We start from the raw sequence: 20,714 nt of genomic DNA on the forward strand, positions 1-20,714 counted from the left end.
TTTGATCCAGGGTGAAGCTTCTCTTGCGCTAGAGCTCTTGTGCAAGAGGAAACGCCAAGAAAAAGAGCACAACAGCCACATGCACCAAGCCAAGATTATTGTTGTCCAGCTTGCATTTCTAGTTGGGGAAGATCTGGTATAACAAATTTCTGGGCACAATAATAGATAAGGAGAGAAGGGCTGGTGTTACACAAGGCCTTGTGCAAGCGTAACTGTTCTAAGTCCATTTGTGTTTACACTTCCGCATCGCTGGATCCAAGCTGTGGATTACAACCTAGACCTCTTCCCTCAAGGAAGTACTTTTCTTTCTGGGGAAATCTCTTCTTTTCACAGCACTCAAAATAACAAGGTGCTGTAGATCAGGAAAGACTATCCATTCCCCCATCTAACTGGGTACTACAACTTGAAGTATTCACATATAAAAATGGTAAAGGTAGTCCCTTGTGCAAGCACCAGTTGTTTCCAACTCTGGGGTGACGTTGCTTTCACATTTTCACGGCAGACTTTTTAAGGGCTTTGCCATTGCCTTCCCCAGTCATTTACACTTTCCCTCCAGCAAGCTGGGGACTCATTTTATCGACCTTGGAAGGATGGAAGGCTGAGTCAACCTGCAGCCAGCTACCTAAACTCAGCTTCCACTGGGATTGAACTCAGGTCGTGAGCAGGGAGCTCAGACTGCAGTACTGCAGCTTTACCGCTCTGTGCCATGGGTCTCTTAGTCACATATAACATGCTAGGAATAAACTTTCTTTTTAATTGCATTTTAACTTTTGATATTGAGAGCTCCCCCCTGCACAAAGGTGGCATATAATACACTCACAACTCACACAGATAGTTCCAAGTAGACAGCCGTATTGGTCTGAAGTAGTAGAACAAAATAGGAGTCAACTGCACCTTTAAGATCAACTTAGTTTTATTCAGAACATAAGCACACGCAAGCTTGCGTTCTGAATAAAATTAAGTTGGTCTTAAAGGTGCAATTGACTCCTAATTTACATGGAAGAATACCAGCTGGGCTTTCTCTATGCCAACAGTACCCACCCAACCACCCCAATTTTCTGAACATTTAAAGAGTTTCCCTGAAGAGATACAAGTTTGAACACTGGGTGAAGCTACAAGCAGCAAAGTGAAGACGTGGGAAAAAGGGGCAGGGAGGGGATTGCTGTTCTACTTGAGCTTCAACTGGAAGTGAACCAAACAGTCATAGCCAAAGCCTGTCCGTATTTGTTCGCACACCAGTTCAAAAGTGCTTGCAACACACAACCTTGAGCAAGGGCCTACTGCTGAGCGATTCTAAGAATTCACATCAGATGTCTGAGAGCCACAAGACATGAACGTCAGATGTTTGTGGGAGGGGACGGGGGAAGGAGGGAGGGGACGAGGGAAGGAAAATAGATAGGGGAGGAGCAACAGAGAGGTGGAAAGAAAGCAACTCCAAGCTGCTGGCTGGCTTCACTTAGAGAAGTGATTTAAAGAACAAATGCCTTCTCCATGCAGTGATGGGGGCTTCAAGAGGCACACAATATGTGTGAAAGAGCCACATGTGGCTCTGTCCCGAGCCACAGTTTGGCCACCCCTGATATAAACTAAGTCTCTGAAGGTTCTTTTGAATCCAAACCTAAAGACATCGAGCTACCTCATCAGCTTTCACAACTAAATATTTCACAACTAAATATTTGCTGTTACCAGCAAAGCCTAGTTCAGGCTTATTCAACTTGTGACATGCTGTGGGGGTTAAGCCAAATGTTCAAATAAAACTCACCTTCTTGACATGGACGAACTGGCGGATGTCCATGTCGTCGTCCCTGTTCTTGACATCGGGACGGACGGTCTGAACCACCTGGCAGACGACGGGCACAATAATGTCCCTCCAAGAGAGGGATAAGGACTCGTTGTATAGCAACTGCTGGAGCAGTGCCAGCATGTGGTTGTGATTGGCCGAGCTGGAGGGAAAGGGTCAAAAAAAGAATTAGGGGAAAAAAGGAATACCACAACTCTGGCTATGAAGGGCTGTTGTTCTTCCATAGTTCAATAGCTTCTATGAGATTTTTAAAAATAATTTATTTTGGTATGTAACCAGCACAAAACACAATTATAAGCCATACAGTAACTACATAGGCTTTGGTAGAGAAAAGGTTAGATGGAAGCTCTACAAATATTTTGAGGAAAAGAAAATCTTTATCTTTCCCAAACTGAAAGCTACAAAGGCTCTTTGCAAAGTCTTTAGGGATTTTATAAACTACAGCCAAAAAATTTGGTGCACACAAGCATAACTTAAGAGAATCCAGTAAAATCCAGGGGTGGAATTCTAGCAGGAGCTCCTTTGCATATTAGGCCACACCCTGCTGATGTAGCCAATCCTGCAAAAGCTTACAAAAAAGAGCCTTGTGAGCTCTTGGAGGATTGGCTACATCAGGGGCGTGTGGCCTAATACGCAAAGGAGCTCCTGCTAGAATTCCACCCCTGTTTAAATCTGGGTCCAAAAGACCCAAAAATCTATCCAATATAGGCTGGATATAATTAGCACGTATCTCTTGAGAGTACCCACAACCAACAAAAGTATGTTCAATCTTTTTCACTTTGTCAGAACCACGGGGATCTTCTTATAACAGCCCTCTGCAACCGAAAACGGAAAAATATTACATAGGGTCATAGAAAAGGCTCTTTGGTAGGACAGGATTTCCAAACTTGACAGCTATGAAGCTAGAGACACCACATATCTCCTTTGGGGGATTCTATGAGATCCATCCACTCAAAGGCACACCCTTTACATTTATGACACCTTCATCTTTGCTTAAAAATGAACTTGTAACTCTAGATTTCAAGGTACTGAAGCAAGCCTGAGTTACAAGCACAGAAATTCAATCTTCCTTAATAATCACTGTGTGCCATCAAGCCACAACTAAATCACAGTGTCCCTTATTGGGATCTTCAAGGCTAGAGACTTTCAGAGGTGGTTTGCCATTGCCCGCCTCTGCACAGCAACCATGGACTTCCTTGGTGGTCTCCCCATCCAAACACTAACCAGGACCAATCCTGCTTCGCTTACGAATTCTGATGAGACTGGGTTAAGGTGAGCTATCTTGCTGCTCCTCAACCTTCCTTAAGTCTCAATTAATACTAACTTGCCCCTTTTTAACTCATATGGTACAATATTCGCATGCGGAATTCACCTCATTTTCCCCTACACTCAGAGGCATTTATCTGAAGTTATCCCGCTATGAAAGACTTCCCCTATTACAGAAATGTCTTCAGAACTAGCATGCCTTCCGATGAGATAAAAGTGTTTGTTTGTTTTTCACAAGAACGTATTTCAACTCAGTTGCCTGTCCATGTGATAGAAAGAGGTTTCCTGCTGCCCTATTGCTACCTCAGATATTTATATCTGAAGAACAGGGATTTTTTTTCTGGGGGAATGCAAAGGAATGAGATTCCGGAACCTGTTTGTGGAAACAAAATTCTCAACCAATGTTTAAAAGTTCCTGAGGGGCACCTGTGGGGTTTTTTTGCCTTCATTTCTCTCTTGAGAGTTTCCCAAAAAAAGCCCGTCTGAAAAATCTAAAGTACAGGCTATTATTGGAACCAAAACCGAGTAGAGTGAAGAAAAAGAGAACTACATATTTCCACAGCGAAATATGTTGCTAAGTAACAAATACCTCACTGTAAATATTGACAGTACCAATTGCAAGAGCAAGGGAACAGAATAAGCCCTTCCACCTTAAGAAACCATAGAGGCTCAAGAAAGGTACACTCTAGACTTCGGCGCTCCCATGACCCGACTTACAGCAGTCTCTCCATCGCTTGCTTTTCCCCATTTTCCTCTCTCAGCAAGTCAAGGTTGCTATGGTGCCACCCCAAAGGCGTGAAGAAAAGATCTTTGGATTTTTCTTCCACCCTCCGATTGAACAACGACTCTATGAAACAGGATGGGAAAGTGAGGGAGTTGTGAGATTATAATGCATGAGCACACGGATCTTCCATATAGAGTCAGTCTATTGGCCCATCGAGTTTCAGGATTGTCTGCTCTGACTGGCAGCAGCTCTCTACAGTCTCAGAGATATTTCACAGCACCTGTTATTGGATCCTTTTAACTGGAGGTAACAGGGAATGACCCTGGAATCTTTTGCATGCCACACAGATGCTGTACTGCCAAGCCACGGGCTCTTCTCAATACCACCCCGTTTTCCAAAGTAATTTTGCAAACAGCCGTTTCATACAACATTATCCCTACATTGGAGGGTGCTGCTACACGGGATGCATCCTTTAAGAGGTGCTTACTGCCATAAACTAACTGATTCTCCAGCTCAGCTGCATGACACATTATACCTGGAGTTCTGCTTGTCAACCAGTTCCTTGGACAAGGTGGAGGCCCCCTTTGTAAAGTTGCATGGAGACAGAGCAAGATGGGTAGATGTGATAGTCTGTCTGTAACAGAAGCACCTTAAAATTTGTGGCGGCGTATGGGTTTTCGTGAGTCATTGCTCACTTTCCAGAAGTCCTGAAGGTGTAAGAAGTGACTCACGAAAGCTCATACCTTGCCACAAATGTTGTTAAGTCTTTAAGATGCTACTGGACTCTTGCTCTTTTCAATTCCTAACCTGGTTATTGAAACAACTGTATAAAGCTCTCCTTCCAGATGAGCTAATCTAAACACTTAATACAACCTGTACTGTAAGAACAATCATACGTTTAAATCAGACGACAGAAGAGAAGAGGATCCAGACATGTCTGATTCCAAATTAAATTTCAAAAGGATGGGGTTGAATTGGGTGGTATGAGGGAAGCATCACTGCATTTTTTGGGCCATCTTTGCCATCCAACTTAGGATTCCTCCCCCAGTAGCAGACGATCAAAACATTAAAAACTAGCTTTAAAAGATATAAAAGAAGGGTTTTTGTAGCAGGAACGCCTTTGCATATTAGGCCACACCCCCTGATGCAGCCAATCCTCCGAGAGCTTACAGTAGGCCCTGTAGTATGAACCCTGTAAGCTCTTGGAGGATTGGCTACATCAGGGCTGTGTTCCTGCGACAAAAAAGTAGTTCATGCGACAAAAAAAGCCCGATATAAAAGCAACAAAAAAATGAAACACACAAATGAAAAAGGAAGGGCCAGTGAGAGATTGCCAAACAAAACAGAAAAGTCTTCACCCAGTGGTAGACAGGAACAGACAAAATCTCCCCAGGGAAGTCACTGGTTTTTTATTTGTGCGGTTTTTAGAAGAATATTTGCAAAATGTTTCTCGGCAAGCTTTTAAGAGGCAAATTTTAAAAAGTACCCAAAAGCATCAAAACAATGGAAATATTACGATATTCTTTTTACTGAATAGCTACTTCAGAGGACCAGCATTTTTGAACTGTGAAGGGCATGGGGGTTTCTTATAGGTCCCAGCTGCTTGTCTGGCATTGGAGGAAGCCCAGAAACAGAAAACTGAACTTTGCTTTTATGACGAAAGGGGCAGGAACGCACAGTGAGTGCTAATCATCAGTTTAAAAAGCAGCTTCAGGTAGCTCTTTCTGTGTGCGCACACAGCAAGGTCTGAACAGGACGCTCCGGCAAGCTTGAAAACATGCCAGGCAGCAACAGAAGCCAGAGGAGGACAGATGCAGTCACATTTGATGTTTACCTGCAGGGATTTCATCAGGCTTGGGACGGAATCCCAGCTGCCCTAACGCAAGGCAGGCGGGGAGGATCACACCTTTAAACTGTTCGCCCGATGCCTCCACCGAATTCCCACCCCACCCCTCCCCTCCCCTTCCCCTTACCTTTGATGAAAGCGTCACTTATTGAGATCATCTGTTGCCCTCCGTTGTCTGCAATCAAGTACTCTGGAAGAAGAGAGGGAGCAACAAAAGAAAAAATAAAAGAAGGAAAGGATAATGTATGGAGACGGGAGGAGAAGCTAAGGCAAAGACAGGTCGGGCTGGTGCGGCTGCTATAATTACAGGACTTCCACACCCACTCCGAAAGCGAGAGAAAAAACAGCATTACTCATGGCATATGTTTAGTAACAGGTCCAGAAAGCAAAAGGCTAGAAATAACTTTGACTTCTCTCATTCTCTGTCTCTGTGTCGGCATGACTCCTAAATATTAAGGGGCTACAACAGTGGTGGTGGCCAGACTGTGGCTTTTTCACACATGTTGTGTGGCTTTCGAAGCCCCTACTGCCCCATTGGCCAGCAACATGGAGAATGCATTTAAAGTCAAAACTGCTTGCTTTCCACCTCTCTCTCCCCATGTAATTCCTTAATTCCTTCCCTCAAACATCTGAAGTTCATGTCTTGCGGCTCTCAAACATCTGATGTTTATTCTATATGGCTCTTACGTTAAGCAAGCTTGGCCACTCCTGGGCTATAAGAGCAGATTGCTAGGGAAAAGACGACGACGGCAGAGAGCCCCTTTCCGAATTCACCCTGACTTCCTTAACCTAACCGCTGGATAGCCTTCCAGGAAGGAGTTTCACACAGCAAGCGAGGGTTCGGATAAGACCAGAAAATAAAAACCAGGGTTGTCGTTCACATATTTTTATATTCATTATCCCCACCCACCACCCACCCCGCTGCCGGTCTCGACAAACAACTTATGTACAACAGGAGGCAACGCCTTGGGATCCATTATGCGGGTTACTGAAGAAAGGCCCTTGTTTGGGAAAACGGTAGCTTGTCAAAAGGATGGAAAACACTGGTGAGGGCAGGAAAAAAGAACACTGAATGACTTTGTCAACTAATGCGGCAGCCAAGAGAACCGACCTAGAAGAAGAAGAAGATGTGAAGATATTGGATTTATATCCCGCCCTCCACTCCGAAGAGTCTCAGAGTGGCTCACAATCTCCTTTACCTTCCTCCCCCACAACAGACACCCTGTGAGGTGGGTGGGGCTGGAGAGGGCTCTCACAGCAGCTGCCCTTTCAAGGACAACCTCTGCCAGAGCTATGGCTGACCCAAGGCCATTCCAGCAGGTGCAAGTGGAGGAGTGGGGAATCAAACCCGGTTCTCCCAGATAAGAGTCCGCACACTTAACCACTACACCAAACTGGCTCTCCTAGGGCTGTAGCCTGTCAATTCCACTCCACAGTCTAATGTTTACAACAGTGATTGCTGCCATGAAGACACAGCGGAAGTATCTCAGTTTTGAAACTCACCCCATGATGGTTACATCCAGTAAGGGAAGTGGGAGTCCAAGAAAGTTATCTTATATTAGGGCTTTTCTGTAGCAGAATTTCTTTGCATATTAGATCACACACCCCTGCTGCAGCCAATCCTCTAAGAGCTTTTAGGGCTCTTCGTACAGGGCCTACTGTAAGCTCCAGGAGGATTGGCTACATCGGGAGGGGGGGGGCTAATATGGAAAGGAGTTCCTTCCTGCTACAAAAAAACACCCTGTCTAATACAATAAGGCACACTACTGGCTGAGCGTGCCTATCTTTCCTCAAAGGCCTCCTCAGTTTGTAGAGGGTTCCCTCTGGCTGATTCACCCCAGGGAAGGAAAAAAAACAAAGCAGGAAACTCTGTTTTGTCACCGGAAGCATCATGCAAAAAACCTTACTTGAGACCTGCTCCAGGATATGACGGCTTTCCCCACCCCCACCAAACTTTCCAGTCAGAAATATTATACAGAGCCAGTATTCAGTCATTTAAAAGTCTGTCTGGCTCTGTCTTTCCTGCTACAAAATGCACACATTTTCTTAAGGTGCAAAGTCTACCTTAAAACAGGACAAAACTCCCACCCAACATTGTAAACACCCTCCCCATCCCCACCCATACTTCCCCCATATTTTTAGAATGCTCAAAACCCACTTAAAGCAACATCAGTTCAACTATGATGCTAGCTTCCAAACCCATTCTTTTATCTACAGGAAACAGAAATCAGTACATGGTAAAATTCCTCTGTTTATTGGTTCTGCCTTCCTTGGGTTTCTCAGCACGCCTCAATACCCCGTTCCTTCCTCTGTCTGTCTTTAACATCTAAGCAGCTTCGGTTTCAATGTACTATATATAATCCTCGTACCACTGCAAGCTGCAAATACAGCTCTTCCAGAGCTGATCTACACTGTATGAATCCTACTTCCCAGAGGTCTATTCAAGACTGTGACATTCAGGGGTGGAAATCTAGCATGAGCTCCTTTGCATATTAGGCCACACATCCCTGATGTAGCCAATCCTCCTGGAGCTTAGAAAAGAGAGCCTCGTAAGCTCTTGGAGGATTGGCTACATCTGAGAGGCGTGGCCTAATATGCAAAGGAGCTTCCGCTAGAATTCCACCCCTGGTGACATTATAGGCAGCCTTTGAAGAGGCTCAAGCTTACTGGACATGGTTGTAGAGGTGTAATACTTTGAGATCAGAGCCTTGAAGAACTGCACACGCACAAAATCCAAAAAGGAGTCTGGCGGTGCCCGCAAGTCCAACAGCTTTTCTGCAGCACAAGGCCTTCTGAGTTGGAGCTCGCTTCATGAAACGCATGGTGTACAGCTACAGCAATGCGGAAATATTACAAAGGGAAAATGGAAGAAAACCAACCCATTCTAATAGGGTTGCCAAGTCCCCCGTGGCCTCTATGGTATCATAGAGTTTTCCTCCCAAATTGCTAGAGCATCTGGGAAAACCATAGAGTTTTCCTGGACACTCCTAGAGTGACGCCATTGCATTTCATTGGAGGAGGATCCTCCCCACCAGCCCAATGTGGGCCGGCGGGTTGGAAACTCCCAGGGTGGGAGAACCCCCACCCCGCCTGGTAATTTGGCAGCCCTACGTTCTAATCAGAGCGGGTGAGGATCGCTCCTAACTGAGTCAGAGTCCTAACTGAGATTAGTCAGAGGGGTTTTAACATAAAATCAGACGTAATCTTATATCAGTTCTTTTCTGCCCATCTTCAACAGTTGACAGGAGTGGTGTTGCGACAGAGAGTGCTGGATCAGTATCTGGAAGAGCCAGGCTCAAATCCCATAGACTGCCATGGAAGCTTGCTGGGTGACCTTGGCCCAGTCACACACTCCCAGACTAACCTACCTCACAGGGTTGTTGTGTTGATAAAATGGAGGAGAGGAGAAAGATGTAAGCTGCCTTTGGGAGAAAGTTGAAGTAGAAGTGAATAAAACAAAAAAAAACTAGTATTCACCCATTTGGAACAGATTGATTTCTCTCCCATGGGTTATTGTTTTCAAACGTCTCCACACTTCTGCCAGTTTGGTGCAGTGGTTAAGCATGTGGGATCTGGAAGAACCGGGTTTGATTCCCAACTCCTCCACTTGCAGCTGCTGAAATAGCCCTGGGTCAGCCATAGGTCTCACAGAGTTGTCCTTGAAAGGGCAGCTTCTGGGAGAGCTCTCTCAGCCCCATCCACCTCACAGGGTGTCTGTTGTGGAGGGGGGGAGTAAAGGAGATTGTAAGCCGCTCTGAGACTCCAATTCAGGGAGAAGGACAGGGTATAAATCTGTGGTCTTCTTCTTCTTTCTGTTGTTTGCAGTTATTACTATAAATAACTGCGACGGATGTATACGTCAGAACTGGGCTTGGGTAAGGTTTGCCAGTATTTAACATGCCACTGGGCTTACGTTTAATTTTGCTACCACAGGCTGACAGTTTGGTTACACCTTCTGAGGTTAATGCAAGAAAACTCCCTGCCTTGGGACAACCTCAGGAGACGTACGTGACATTGAAACATTTTACAAGCAAGTCCCAGCGGCAACTCCTCCCATTCCTGTTCTTACACTTACAAGCTGGTTTACATGCGACTACGGTGCCTTGTAGTCTGGTCTCACTCTTCCTCACTCTTCCTCCGCTCACTGCCAAGTTTATATGCAACACGCAGGGGTGGAATTCTAGCAGGAGCACCTTTGCATATTAGGCCACACACTCCTGGTGCAGCCAATCCTCCAAGAGCTTACAAGGCTCTTTTTTATAAGCTCTTGGAGGATTGGCTACATCAGAGGTGTGTGGCCTAATATGCAAAGGAGCTCCTGCTAGAATTCCACCCCTGTGCATCAGTCCAGAAGCATCACCCCAGAGGTCGAGAGCCTTTCTTCCAGCTTTAACAGGGAATCAGACTTTAAAAGAATTTGAGGAGCTTTAAAAGGGAATTCACTGCCAGAGGGATGAGGTGATAGCCACAAGCACAGACAGCTTTAAAAGGGGATCAGACACAGGAATGGACTGCCACAGAAGTGAGCAGCTAAAAGAGTGGACAGAACAGCCTTGTATCCACAGATGCTTTCATACACACCCTGTGAAGAAATGCATTTTCTCCTGGAGCAGGGATGGCCAAACCACATGTGGCTCTTTCACACATATTGTGTGGCTCTTGAAACCCCCACCACCCCACTGGCCAGCTTGGAGAAGGCATTTCTCCCTTTAAATTGCTTCTCCAAGCCAAGCCAGCTGGCAGCTTGGAGATGTATTTAAAGTTAAAGTTTCTTTATTTCCACATCTCCCCCCTCCTTCCTTCCTGGCACTCGAATGTCTGACGTTTGTTCTATGTGGCTCTTACATTAAGCAAGTTTGACAACCCCTGCTATAATACATAGGGAGAAAAGCACTAGGCACGCTACAAGATCTCACGCAAGCAAGATAGGACTCTGTTTAAATTTCCAATTGCTAATCCCTGGATCCAACCCTCTGTCTGGTTGCCATGTAGCTGAACTTCATAGTACTCTTTAAGTCCTTTGGCAATGTATTTGTGTCAACTGCCAAGCCAAGAAAACTTTGAATTGGGTTTTTCAGGATTTCTTGCAAAAGACTTGGAAGACAGACCACTTAAATGTCTTTCTCTCCAGGAACTACATCAGAACATTTTTGACACATACAACCATATTATACAAAGCTCAGGGTACAGCAAAGCCAGAGATAAGCCCCATTACTACAGTTATTCTACAGCATTAGTTTGTCTACAGATCACTTCAGTAAAAAACATTTTAGTAAGCAGAAGCTATTGCATATCTAAAAAAATTTAGCTGAGAATTGCTTTTGTTAACTTCTCCACATGAGCATGCATAGATGAATTTGCTTACTATCATAGTCCCATCTTTAAATTTAAAAAAAAGGAAAGGAGCCAATCTAATTTCCATAGTGGATGGAGTTGGAAAGATGAGGGAAATGAAAGAGGACAGAACCAGCAAAATTTGTGTTTCAGGATTTCAGTGACTGTCTTCTTGAATGGTAACCACTGAGGGAGAGGTTACCACAGAGAAATAGAGATGAACACCGCTGAGGGGGAGGTTACCACAGAGATGAACACCAGTAGCCTTCTGTTTTAATGCTTTTAAACAAAGAGGTCTGGGCTCCAAACCATATCAAGACAGCAAGGTCTTGTGGAACCCTGAAGATACATAGTTTTAAGGCGATATCGGGTTTCATGAGCCAGAGACCACCTCTGGTCAGATGCCACAAGAAGTGTGCCCCTGTCATTAAGGTACCTCAGAATCTGGAACAGTCCAACATGGCTACCGCTTTAGGAAGACTGATTTTATATAGATGATGACTGTTTTTTAAACATCTCAATACCCAGTACAAAATAATCATATAATAAATATGCCAATTTAAAGAACTCCCGGAAGGCAAATATCCTGCAGTTACTCTTAAAATAGCTAAAGTTGGTTGGTTCACGTTTAGGACAAGAAAATTACTAGTAGCATAAAATGCCGGAATACATTTGTTTTAATGGCCATTTCTGAATATTTTTTCAATTTTAATAATGTTATAATACTTTTGTCATGTTTTAGAGATAGTTCTTATGGATATGTATAGTTATCCCTTTTGTTTAAGATGTTGGCTTTGGCTGTAAGTAAAATCAAATCTAAAATAATCAACAACATATGGCAGGAATTCAGCTGCTGATTTGAAACACGCTACAAAATAATGTGATATTTTTCATTTTGTTGTATGTACAACACTTTAAACCCCTCATCTCACAGACATGAATCAAGAAACCCTAACGTATCTTCATTAGTTGTCAGCCTAATATTACAATCTAAACTAAAACTTTCTCCTTGATTAACAACAGCTTTGTTCAAACAATTTACAGGGTTCATGTTAAGCTTAACTCTATGGCATTTAACTTCCACAGAATTACCAGTCAATTTAAATATCAAATATAATCATGGAATCATCTGTGACCATCTCATTAGGCTGTGAGCAGTTTGTATTCCATTAGAAACCTGTTCTCAAAAACCACTGCATATTTAAAACAATGATAGTTAAGTGAAGTCACTCACAAAGTTACCGGGAAAAAATAAGCATTTTAATTTTGTGGTAACTTTGAAGTCTAGGACCCTGTGAGTTGTCCCAACACTTTTTGATACAAGTTTTACCTTGTATTGTAACACTATTCATATTAGGTCAACTCTTAATGAGGGCACATTTGGTCCCCTGATTTATGTCTGTGAAATGAAGAGGGTTTTAAGCATTATCATAAACGGGTGAGATATCTCTGAATACACATAACAGGACATTTTATTTCGATTTTAGGGTGTGTTTGCTTTAAACCGGCAGCTTCTGTCCTGACGTATTAGATACAGATAGCTATACAGTATCAGGTGGAAAAGATCTTTTTTCCATCATTTTTTTCTGGTTTTGGGGGCGGTTGTAGGTTTTATTTTCCTCTCGCCCCCTCCCCCACCACCACCATCATTTAAGGCAGGGGTGGGGAACTTCCGTCCCGAGGGCCATATGCAGCCCTCGAGGTCACTTGGTGACCTAGCAATCACTCAGGGATTGCTAGGCTGAACTGAGTCATCTGGCAGCCTCCCTGCGCCCTGGCTGGCCAGCGAGGATTGTGGGGCCCAGCCGCACTGTGCAGCAGCCTGCCCAGGGCCAGGCAGGGATCACAGGGTCCAGATGTACTATGTGGCAGCCTCCCTGGGGCCTGCCTGGCTGGCCAGAATTGCTGCAGAGCCTGGAAAAGTTACTGTCACAGTTCAGTTTGCACTTGATTACCCTAGATGGTGTGACCTAATATGTTAATATTAGGGGATGTGGTCTAATATGCTACTGAGTTCCTGCTGGGCTTTTTCTACAAAAAAGCCCTGGACCTATGCATTTGCCTAGGGCGGCGGGCCGGGTGTGCGTGTGTGCCAGATTAGGCTCTCCCCACATGACTTCATATAGAAAAACAATTTTTTGCATTAATTTTGCTGGCCCGAATTGTTCTCCCTCGGCGGAACAATGTTTTTTAAGTTGATAATTTTTATGGCCCATGAATGATGTTATAAATATCCATATGGCCCTTGGCAGAAAAAAGGTTCCCCACCCCTGATTTAAGGCATCTTAGTTTAGCCTGGTGTGACTTTGTCCATGGGGTCGCAAAGAGTCGGACTCAACTGTGCGAATGAACAACAAAGCTTAGCTCAACTTTATGGAAACAGACTAAACACTCCCAGTGTATGTCAAGTAACTCAAAACCCACATTGGCCTATTGGGTATTGGACGACGGCGCCTCATTTGACAGGGCACCAGGGGTGGAATTCCAGCAGGAGTTCCTTTGCATATTAGGCCACACACACCTGATGCAGCCAATCCTCCAAGAGCTTACAAGGCTCTTTTTTGTAAGCTTCAGGAGGATTAGATACGTCAGGGGTGTGTGGCCTAATATGCAAAGGAGCTCCCGCTAGAATTCTACCCCTGCAAGGCTCTAAGGCAGCTTGGCCTTGAATGCACAAGAAACTACCTCATACTGAACCAGACTATCGATCCATCAAGGTCAGTATGGCCTACTGCCTGATCTTTTAGTTGGAGATGCCAGGGATTGATGCTTTAACACTGAGTCATGGTCTCTCCCTCTTAAATTGAGATCTGCTTGAAATTTCCACAGACTGAAGGGATTCCTGATGTTGAGATGTGATTCTGCCTCCCCTCTCTGGCCACAGGCCAAAATGCCCTCCCCCCTGCCCCGGTGCTAAGGGGAGCAGATAGAATGGCAGAGTAGGATCTTGGGAGACACAGGTTTAAATCCCCATTTCTCCCACGGAAGTTCTGCCTTATTACATCCAATATTAGGGATGTACTGGGCAACTGATTTAGGTTTTTTTTGGTAAGAAAAACCTGTGTGAACAAATGGTTGCTTCTAAGCAGAGCCTTTTTTCCTGGGGGGATGTGGCAGAACAGAGTTTTGGAACTTCTTCATGGAAACAAAATGCTGAAAAAATGTTTAAAAGTTCGTGAGGGGGCAACCCACATGTTTCTCCTTCATTTCCCTCAAGAGTTCCAGAAAGTTCCAGAGAGTTCTTTTTCCAGAAAAAAAAGCCCTGCCTCTACGGAATGTTACATGAGGAACTGCGCACTCTACGCTGATTGCCTACAATTGCAAGGTTCTCTAAAGAATCAACCCAGGGGATGGGGGAGACCGTATTCAGAATCAACCCAGGGGATACGGAGACCGTATTCAGATCAACGACTATCTGAGGAGCCCAACCCTCACCCTTGAGCATCTCCAAGGGGGGGGTGCATGTAACCACCTCCTACCTTTCTGGTCGGCAGGGTGAGGGGGCACGTGAGGGTACTTGGAGTGCTTCTTGATATGGAAGTTCACGTTGTCCAGCTCCACGTTCAGGCTGATGGAAGCGGCTGAGTCGCTGTCCATGGCAGACTGGAAGCTGCTGACTGAGGGACGCTTGCTAGGGCTGGCGGAATCTTTTGCGATTCGGGCAAGGGGGGAAAAAATACAGGGAGGAGAAGGGGTGGGTGGGTTCAGACAGGTGTGCACGGAAGATATCAAGGAGAGGAGAGAAACGGTCTTCAATTACACAAAGCCCAGTGTGCAACGCTATAAGCAGAAAGACAGACAGAAAGACATGCTGGTTTTGCCTACTCAAGCCCTGCCAGCAGCCGTCACCTTCCAATGCAGTCTAAACGCTGTTCATTCATGTTTTTTGGAAGTGCAGCAGCCGTCAGTAGGGTTCCCTCTGCTACAGCAAAGAGGTCTCAGGCTTAGTTGGGAAACTGGAACAAACATCTGTAGCAGGCCACACAGGAAAGAATACTGCCTCTGTTTTTCACGGAACTCACTGAGGATTTTTTTAAGGACTACGACGGCTGCAGGCAAAGCCAAGCGGGCACGTTCACTGGTTGTAAGATGGCTTTCCAAGCTCAAAAATAACAATACGGACTCACTGGTCATGTTATCATCTCCTTCTTCGGCAATCTGTTCTGTGTCGCTGTCGTCGAATTTGATGTCTTTGAACCAGGAGGGTTCGGAGTGGCCTTCCACGGAGTTGACAGAATCACTGTCCGGAGACGGGGTTTCCGAAAATTCAGTGCTCTGAAAGATCACAATAGGAAAGAAAAAAAGAAAACAAATTTGCATCATTGTTCTTTATTTATTTATTTTGTGCGTGTGTGCACCTGGAAAGACATGGTTTGGTAACCCCTACCGGGACTTAGAAGTTCAGAGAGGCAGCTTCTATTGCCTGTCTCTGCGCCCCAGGCCTAGTATTCCTTGGAGATCTCCCATCCAACTATTTGCCAGAGTCGGCCCTGCTTAGCTTCCAAGATATTACAAGATTGGGCTTGCCTGTGCTATCCAGGTCAGGGTTTTCCATCGTTATTTTTGAGAATAAGTTAGTAGAGCTACAAGAAGTATGATTTACAAATTAGGAGAGTTTTACAGAAATATTCTGAGGGCAGAAGTATGAGTGGCCAAGAAAAGGAGGGCTGAGAGCAGGATTATGGATAGATACACATTTATGGGGGATTTTCTGCAAATCTGTAACCAGAAAATCCCACCTTGGATGAATATGGGTGAACTCGGGCCACTCATTCTCTAAGCCTAAACTACCCCACAAGGTTGTTGTGATGGTAAAATGCGTGTGTGTGTGTCTTACATGCCGGCATGTCACTTCATATATAATGGAGACCCTATGAACTAATGACATCTAAAAAGTCCTATTGCCAACAGCCTTGCTCGGGTCTTGCAGATCGAGGGCTGCGGCTTCCTTGACTGAGTCAATCCATCCCATGTTGGGTCTTCCTCTTCTCCTGCTGCCTTCAACTTTTCCTAGCCTTATTGTCTATTGAGAGCCAGTTTGGTGTAGTGGTTAAGTGTGCAGACTCTGGGAGAACCGGGTTTGATTCCCCACTCCTCCACTTGCACCTGCTGGAATGGCCTTGGGTCAGCCATAGCTCTTGCAAAGCTGTCCTTGAAAGAGCAGCTGCTGTGAGAGCCCTCTCAGCCCCACCCACCTCACAGGGTGTCTGTTGTGGGGGGAGAAGATATAGGCGATTGCAAGCTGCTCTGAGTCTCTGATTCAGAGAGAAGGGCAGGGAATAAATCTACAGTCGTCTTCTTTACCAGTGACTGTTGACTTCTCATACTGCGACCAAAATATGATTGCCTCAGTTATATTCATTTTAGCTTCTAGAGAGAGTTGAGGTGTGATTTGGTCTAGAATGCTCCCTTCATGGCTTTTTTTGTAGCAGGAACTCCTTTGCATTTTAGGCCAAACACCCCTGATGTACTAAGAGCCCTGTAAGCTCTTGGAGGAATGGCTACATCAGAAGGGTGTGGCCTAATATGCAAAGGAGTTCCTGCCAAAAAAAAAAAGCCCCGATTCCCTCTAATTTTTATTTCCCTACTGAAGATAGAAGATATTGGATTTATATCCCACCCTACACTATGAATTTCAGAGCGGCTCACAATAAATAAGCTGTCCCATGGCACAGAGTGGGAAAGCTGCAGTACTGCAGTCCAAACTCTCTGCTCACGACTTGAGTTTGATCCCAGCAGAAGCTGGGTTCAGGTAGCTGGCTCAAGGTTGATTCAGCCTTCCATCCTTCTGAAGTCGGTAAAATGAATACCCAGCTTGCTGGGGGGAAAGTGCAAATAGATGACTGAGGAAGGCAATGGCGAACCACCTCGTAAAAAGTCTGCCGTGAAAACGTCGTGATGTAACGTCACCCCAGAGTCGGAAACGACTAGTGCTTGCACAAGGGGCTACATTTGCCTTTTTAATAAATAAGAAAACAAAATCTTGGGTGAAGGAAAAAGAAAAAACTTGGCTAACATCTTTAACCCATGAAAGTAAACTTTAAAACCCTGTTCTTCCTCCTCTCTTCCCCTCTCCCTCCTTTGCATATTAGGCCACATTTTGCATATTAGGTGAATTCATCAGTTGATGTTTCACACCTCTCCTGTTAAATTTCTTGACCTTCAGGGAATCAGATTACTGACCATGATGTCAGCTGAAGTCCTTTGTACACTTTCCAAACAAGCAAACAAAAAAATCCCTTCTGGTAAGATACTGAAGTCACTACACTGGGACAGAGAGGAAAAGGAGGAGGAGAAGAGGAAGAAGAAGAGAAGGAGGAGGAGGAGTTGGATTCATACTCTACCCTTCACTTGGGAGTCTCAGAGTGGTTTACAATCTCCTTCCTTTCCCCTCCCCACAACAGACACCCTGTGAGGTAGGTGGGGCTGAGAGAGCTCTGAGAGGACTATGGCTGATCAAAGGTCATTCCGCTGGCTGCATGTGATGGAGTGGGGAATCAAACCTGGTTCTCTATATTAGAGTCCACCGCTTTTAATCACTGCACCACCTACATGTAAGTCCCTCCGTACGAAACAAGATTCCTACCTGTAGTGGCCTGTAAAGTGCATACTCATCTCGGAAGAGCTGATCGTGATGGCTGACGCATTCCAACCACCGGCCGTCGACCAAGGCCTGCCCAATCGCTATGGCTTGAGCTCTGGAAAGAAACAACGGCACAAACGTCAACCAAAGGGTTTCCTCTGTTAGATTTAGCAGACTGAACTCCATGAGCCCAGCACACACATACCCTGCCTCCAAGGAAACCCGGTTCACATGTGCAAGACCTCAGCCTCAACGCCCTCAAGACTCATGAGCACTTTGCTGCACAGGTAAGACCAGCAGCCAAAGCAAAACAGGGAAGAAGAGGGGGGGGGGAATGCAGAATGATGAAGAGTCACAGAAATATCATTTAACTAAGGTGCCCCACTCATATAAGGGCAGGGGGGTGTAATTCTAACAAAGCAGAAGACCGTCTTCAACCTTATAAAAAGGTAAAGGTAGTCCCCTGCGCAAGCAGCAGTCCTTTCCGACTCTGGGGTGACGTCGCTTTCACAACGTTTTCACGGCAGACTTTTTACGGGGTGGTTTGCTGTTGTCTTCCCCGGTCATCTACACTTCCCCCCCCCCCCCCAGCAAGCTGGGTACTCATTTTACCCACCTCGGAAGGATGGAAGGCTGAGTCAACCTTGAGTGGGCAACCTGAACCCAGCTTCCACCAGGATCAAACTCTGGTTGTGAGCAGAGCTTAGGACTGCAGTACTGCAGCTTTACCACTCTGCGCCACAGGGCTCTTCCTTCAACCTTATACCCCCTCCATTTAATGTCCTTAAAGGAATGAAAGGGAGACTACATTCCAATGGCAGCTTTTGTCTCAGAACTGCGGGCTCACACTCTCTGTTTTCTCCCCAATGCTTAGCTGGAAAGATTCAAGACTTCCTCAGCTGGTACAAACCATAATTCACTGTGATGCCTCAAAATGTTTTAATCATTGATTGGTTTTAATGTGAATTTAATATGAATTTATTGTTTTATTATTGTGTTGTTCACCTTAAATGTTGTTAGCCGCCCTGAGCCTGCTTCGGCGGGGGAGGGTGGGATACAAATAAAATTTTACATTACATTACAAAATAACAGAATATGGTTCTTTTCTCTCTGACAAACCAGGAGGTCTTTTATCTGCAAGCCATGCACTGCTCTGAAATTGTGACTGAAATTGTTCAGCGATCTCATGAACCAATGGTGGCTCAAAGAGCACAGGAGACAACACATTTTTGCAGGGCCATTAAAAGCAATGGTAAAGTAGTATCATGTACCCCTATCAATCCTGAGCAATCCAGACCGCAAACTGTAAAACAGCATCGTGTACCACTATCAACCACGAGCAATCCAAACCACTGAGTGTCACAAACCAGCAGGGCAATTACTGTGAAGAAAAATCAGGGTGTAAACAATCTCTCCCCCCCTCCCAATCCCAGGTAATGTAAAACTTATATCATGTTAACTCCATAGCTTGAATATGAATGAGACTCAGCACTAGCTTGTCGAGGGAGGAGAGAGAAGAAATGCACTCCGTAAAAATTAATCCCAAAGGAGCTACATAATGTTCCTCATGCCCCTGGAGCTTCCGTACCTCGTGGTGATGTGGCCATTCCTCATGAGCCAGTTCACCAGCTCCTTTCCCACAATGCAGTTGGGATGCGTCCGCAGCCAATAGCGGTGGTCCTGAAACTCCATCCCGTTGCTGTGGTGGCAGATTTTCTTCCACAGGTCCTTCAACTGGACAGAGTCCTACAAGATAAAGATGACTTTTAATTTTTTTTTTTTAGGTAGCATATGTTTGAGGGGGGCTGAAGTGCCCTCAAGGCAGAGAGGGAATGCTGTTTATGTTTGGTGCAAATTATTCACTAATGGTTTTCGGGCACACTGAAGCCAAGACAAGGTACAGACAGCTTTTTACTCTATGTAGCTATTGCTCAAGTGAAGCTAAGTAGCTGTTGCTCAGATGATATCTCATGAAAAGAAGTCTGATTTGCACTGAAAGGTAGCATCTTGTTTGCATGGAGTGCATATGCTGTTTTCTTTTGTTCTATCACTAGATGCACCAAAATTAGCTTCTGTGGGCCTTTAAAAAAGAAAAGTAGGCTATGATGTAAGAATTTATGTGCTGTGTAGAAACTAAGAGATGGACAGTGCAATTCAAAACAGAGCTATATCCTTCTAAATCCACTGAAGCATAACTTTGCTTAGGAGTGCACTGTGAACTATTTATAAGGTAGTCCATGACTTGAATGTTCCATCTGCCCAGATAACCTTAGGCAAGCCCCCTTTACAGCTGCCCTCCCCCTAAAAATCTGCAATATTGGGACAATACTGATCTGCCTTACAGGGCTATTGTAATCCTTACAGCATACTTTGATAACTCTGGAGAAACACCAAGATTAATACAATACAGTAAAGGAGTATTATTACCACCACTGCCTGTGAAGGGGCCAAGCACATGGAAACATCTGCCAAGATGAGCAATTATGTGAATATAACATAATACAAGGCTGTTAGGAAAAGCCTGGGCTCCATTGAATATAGTTATTAAAAGACAGACCACCAAGGACTAAAGAACAAATTTCAAAGGCCAGAGAGAAAAACTCTGGCCTCTACAGTCCATCTACTGGCCCTCTAAGGCAACTGGCGAGCTGCCTCACAAAACGGCATGCTGGATTAGACAGGACCACTGGTCTGATCCAGCAGAGCACTGCTTGAGTCTTGATGCACAAGACAGCCTCATTCAAAATTTCAAGCATCCAAATGGTGCATAGCAGGAACCCGTTCCTCTCAGAAGGGAGCAACATGGAAACAAGAGCTTGGCTCGTACCAGCAGAATTTTGCGCTCATCTTCATTGGCCTCCTTTGCATAATTGCGGTTCGCTTGTGGACTGACGGAGGTCTCGTAGGCAGGCCCCATGGAAGTCCCGGAACGGTCCAGAGACAGGTTTGTGATGCTGGCTGACCTGTGGGTCGAATGGAACACTGATCAGATTGTTACACAACTTTCGTCTTCCAAAATTATTAAACTTTAACAGGACAGCTCAGGACATTAAGGAGCCTCTCCCTCTCACCGATTCATTCCTGTCAGGTGCATAGCCATTTTTTAAAACCTTTAACTAGAACGGGGTGGGGAACGCCCAGCCCGAGGGTCATTTACGGC

The 20,714-nt window shown here is 45.1% G+C and overlaps 1 protein-coding gene across 1 annotated transcript in view; it reads right to left on the minus strand.

The window, feature by feature from the left end:
* PIKFYVE (phosphoinositide kinase, FYVE-type zinc finger containing) overlaps positions 1–20,714 on the minus strand; it is a 93,569-nt gene that overhangs the window by 46,711 nt on the left and 26,144 nt on the right. The window contains exons 7-14 of the mRNA XM_060257462.1: positions 20,382–20,517; positions 19,143–19,300; positions 17,558–17,669; positions 15,099–15,246; positions 14,451–14,618; positions 5,765–5,827; positions 3,785–3,914; positions 1,763–1,943 (exon numbers count right to left, since the gene is read on the minus strand). Coding sequence (XP_060113445.1) covers positions 1,763–1,943; positions 3,785–3,914; positions 5,765–5,827; positions 14,451–14,618; positions 15,099–15,246; positions 17,558–17,669; positions 19,143–19,300; positions 20,382–20,517 — 1,096 coding nt within the window. The remainder of the gene's footprint in view (positions 1–1,762; positions 1,944–3,784; positions 3,915–5,764; positions 5,828–14,450; positions 14,619–15,098; positions 15,247–17,557; positions 17,670–19,142; positions 19,301–20,381; positions 20,518–20,714) is intronic.

Source organism: Heteronotia binoei, chromosome 16 (assembly GCF_032191835.1).
Source record: "Heteronotia binoei isolate CCM8104 ecotype False Entrance Well chromosome 16, APGP_CSIRO_Hbin_v1, whole genome shotgun sequence".
In the NCBI taxonomy this organism is placed as follows: domain Eukaryota; kingdom Metazoa; phylum Chordata; class Lepidosauria; order Squamata; family Gekkonidae; genus Heteronotia; species Heteronotia binoei.